The 3,455-nt window shown below is 34.0% G+C and overlaps 1 protein-coding gene across 1 annotated transcript; it reads right to left on the bottom strand.

Annotated features, from left to right (window-relative positions):
* Positions 1–4: 4 nt before the first annotated feature.
* On the bottom strand, positions 5–3,216 carry LOC109953661 (major histocompatibility complex class I-related gene protein-like; the record flags this gene model as incomplete). The annotated part of the gene is made up of 2 exons (XM_020589131.1): positions 3,086–3,216; positions 5–265 (listed from the first exon to the last, which is right to left on the bottom strand). Coding segments are annotated over exons 1-2 (319 nt in total), but the record flags the coding sequence as incomplete, so codon positions are not given.
* Positions 3,217–3,455: the final 239 nt, after the last annotated feature.

Genomic DNA, 3,455 nt, shown 5'->3' with positions numbered 1-3,455 from the left:
CCAGTTTGGTTGAAGCGCTGCTTTAGAGTTTCAATGCTGGCTTTGAAGACCTGCTGGTCATTCACACAGGTCTCAGTCTGCTTCTGCCAGTACAGTGGATTATCTGCTGTGACTTTCTTCATCCAGTCCTGTTTGGCTTCTGCCTTCCTGGTGTTGCTGTCATAGTAACTTATCTGAACATCATCAACCATCCCGACAATCACAAACTCTGGGAAGTTTGGGACTTGAGAGGACGCAGTGTAGAAATACTTCAGAGAGTGAGTCACTGTAAGAAAAAGTTCATGTCATGATTTCAGTTTTCAGAATTACAGTTTTATAAATCACTGTTATTATGTTATTTTCCTGCACTGAATCAGGAAGAACAGAACATGAAGACGTCCTAATTGTCTGTTGTGCTGTCAGGAAAAACAAATATACAGCAGCATATAGCAGTATTTGGTTTGCTCAAGAAACATATTTCATTATAGCTTTGTTATATTTCTGATAGTTTGCCATAAAAATGTATTTATTATGAAATTAAATAATAAATAAATAAAATTAAATAATAATAAAATAATAAAATATTAAATGAATGAACTATGCAGTGATGAACCCGACTGTCACTGGTTACAGCAGGTGTCGTGTTTTTTTCTGAATGTGAAGTGAAACTTGGTGGAGACATTTGTTTTTACGCTCCTTTGAAAAATGAAATCACAAACCTTTGACCAAAATGTAAACACTGTGTGTGATTTTTGTTTTATTTTCTATCTTCAACAAATTCTGATATTTGATTAATTCCCTAACAGTTTCTATTCTTAGACCATAAACTGTGACTAGTGACAACTGATTGTTCTTCTTCCTGAGGATATGAAATATAGCTGGTTTTGTTTTCTTTGTTTGGTTTACAACCATATTTCAACCAGCAGGGAAAAAAAATCTGTAAACAACTGGAAAAATTACTTGTGTCAAGCATGAAGTACACGTCTTAACCAACTTACCAAAATGAGAGCTTATTAACATAACATCTGTGGAGTGGTTTAAAAAAAATCTTTTTAATTACTTCAGTCTAAGTGTATGTAAACTTCTGACCAACTCGTGTACATTCAAGTTTCACTCCCAGTATCTTTGTTAACCAGTATTTTATGTAAAACCAAATCTTCTGGCAATCCCAGAAAGTGTGAACAAATATAGCTATGTTAAGTAATAACTTTTAACTTTCAATTGCAAACAGTTATACACTGAATTAAAGAATGACTTTTAAAATGTTTTTCCACTGTGTACTGAATAGGCTTTCAGGAGATATGTGAATTTTTACAATCAAATTATTTTACATTTCAGATTTCTCTGCTAAGCTGCATTTTACAAGCTCTGCACTGGACCAAAAATATTTTGTAAAACTGTCCAGGACATACATATATTTTCTGATAATAGTACAACTATCTCAACAGTATAGCCCAACCAATACTGGATTTTTGAGGCCAATACAGACAATAATAGGGGTGTAATAATGTATTGTGATGTTAAATAAAATGTGACAATATGCAGCATGAAACTAAAAAATGTATGGCAATATCCAGACAAAACTCCCATATAATTTATTTAATGCTAACAAGAGGGAGCAACAGGCCAGATCTGTTGTCTTGACCAAGTTGTTAGCCACACATTACATTAGCCGGATTCTAATCTAACTGCACTGTAAACTACGGAATAAGGGAAATGTCTGAATAAGAACATATTTGAAAACAAGTCTGTGTGAATTTACATACCTAAAAAGAAATGTGTTATTCTGAGTGTACTGAACCAAATTATGAGCTGGTTGTATCGTTACACCCCTAAATATAAACTTTTGAAACTTTAAAAATATGATTTGTCAATGTATATTTTTATATAAATGGATAGCACAAACAAATAAACAAACGTGATCCAGACTCCTTAGTTTTGTTTGATTGTGACCAGGACATATGGCAGGTGGCTATTTGACAGTTTAACATTAAATAGTTCAGTGCTCTCTGCTGGACAAACTCATTGGCACTGTCACATCAAACCAAGAGTTTCATTTCTTTACTGCAAATTCTTGTTACTTACTACCAGTATATACCATAATTACAGTATATCTGCAATAAACAAATATCTGCCAACAGATGGCAGGTTTATCAGTCTAGCTCTGCTGAACAACATGCTGTACATACAGGAAATGTAATAACTATTAGCATGTTGTGATTGGCTCTAACAAACAAAATAAACTATGGAATTCTCTGTGAATTGGCTCAAAATATTTTTGAATATTATATAATATAGGACAATATAAAGGTTAAACAATATGGTGAGATAAACACTTCACTCGGTTGTCACTTAGTATTTACATTTATGGCATTAATGTTGGCTATTTGTCTGTTATGATGGGGGGAAGGTAACATAATAGGAAACATATTAATGAATTATCTTACAGATTTAACTGTTGGAACCATTAGTTGTGATATGCATAAAGTAAGTGTCCTAACCAACTTGCAAAACGAGTTTAACAACAACCTAGGTGTATATAAGCTTCTGGCTTCAACTGTAAATCTGACCTGTGTGTATCGTTAAAAACAAAAATCCAAAACCTGAACAGCAGCATTAACACCATTATGCTTGTTGACACAAGCTGGATGATCTGTAGCGAGGAGACTGTTAAAACATAAATTATAAGCTACCTAAAAATGAAAAGGGCAATAAAATACGTTACATAATGTTTAAAATCACAGTGATTTCAAGCTTAAATTAAAGACTAAGATACATATTATTTCCAGTTTTGTTAAGGCTTTGTGGTTAACCTAATTTTTACAAGCGCAATAGTTTTGGTCAACAAAAGCTTTATTTGTTCAACAGCCCCTTTCAGAAATAGAATAAATACATTTCTTCTTGTCAAACTTTCGACGGTAACTAAGTAAAAACATCAGGATTCGGCGACTTAGCACAAGAGAGACAGAATCTATTATGGTGAACTTCAGATCATTTTTATAATCTACAATGAAGTGACCAACCGAACAGAGAACGCATATGTACGTGCACGAACCCAAGCTGTGTAAAGTCATAAAGCCAGTTTGTGTTTAAAATGTTAACTCACCTGCCGTCGCGGTGTGTAGACCTATTCCCAGGAGAGACAGAAAAATAAAAGTCTTCATGGTGGAAGGTAGGATCTACTTCTTTAATACACAAATAACTAATGTAGTTGTCCGGAGACTGTAACACTGCGTGTGTTTCTTACATTTCCAGCTCCAGCAACCAGTGTTACCAACTCCTCAGTAAGGAAAGTAGCTATTGACTGTCCTAAAAGTCGCTAGAAGTCGTTGAATGACGGCATCGCCTAATTTGCATAATAGTCAGTTTGCATGTAATTGTAATGGACACTGTAGGAGAAAGTGAGTAAAAACACTCTAAATATGTTTAGAACTACAAATGAACTTTCTTCTGTTGATTCTTGGCTTGTTTATTTT

Source organism: Monopterus albus, unplaced genomic scaffold (assembly GCF_001952655.1).
Source record: "Monopterus albus unplaced genomic scaffold, M_albus_1.0 scaffold937.1, whole genome shotgun sequence".
NCBI classification, from domain to species: domain Eukaryota; kingdom Metazoa; phylum Chordata; class Actinopteri; order Synbranchiformes; family Synbranchidae; genus Monopterus; species Monopterus albus.
Note: the sequence above shows the minus strand (reverse complement) of the source record. Positions and strands in the feature narration are given on the sequence as shown.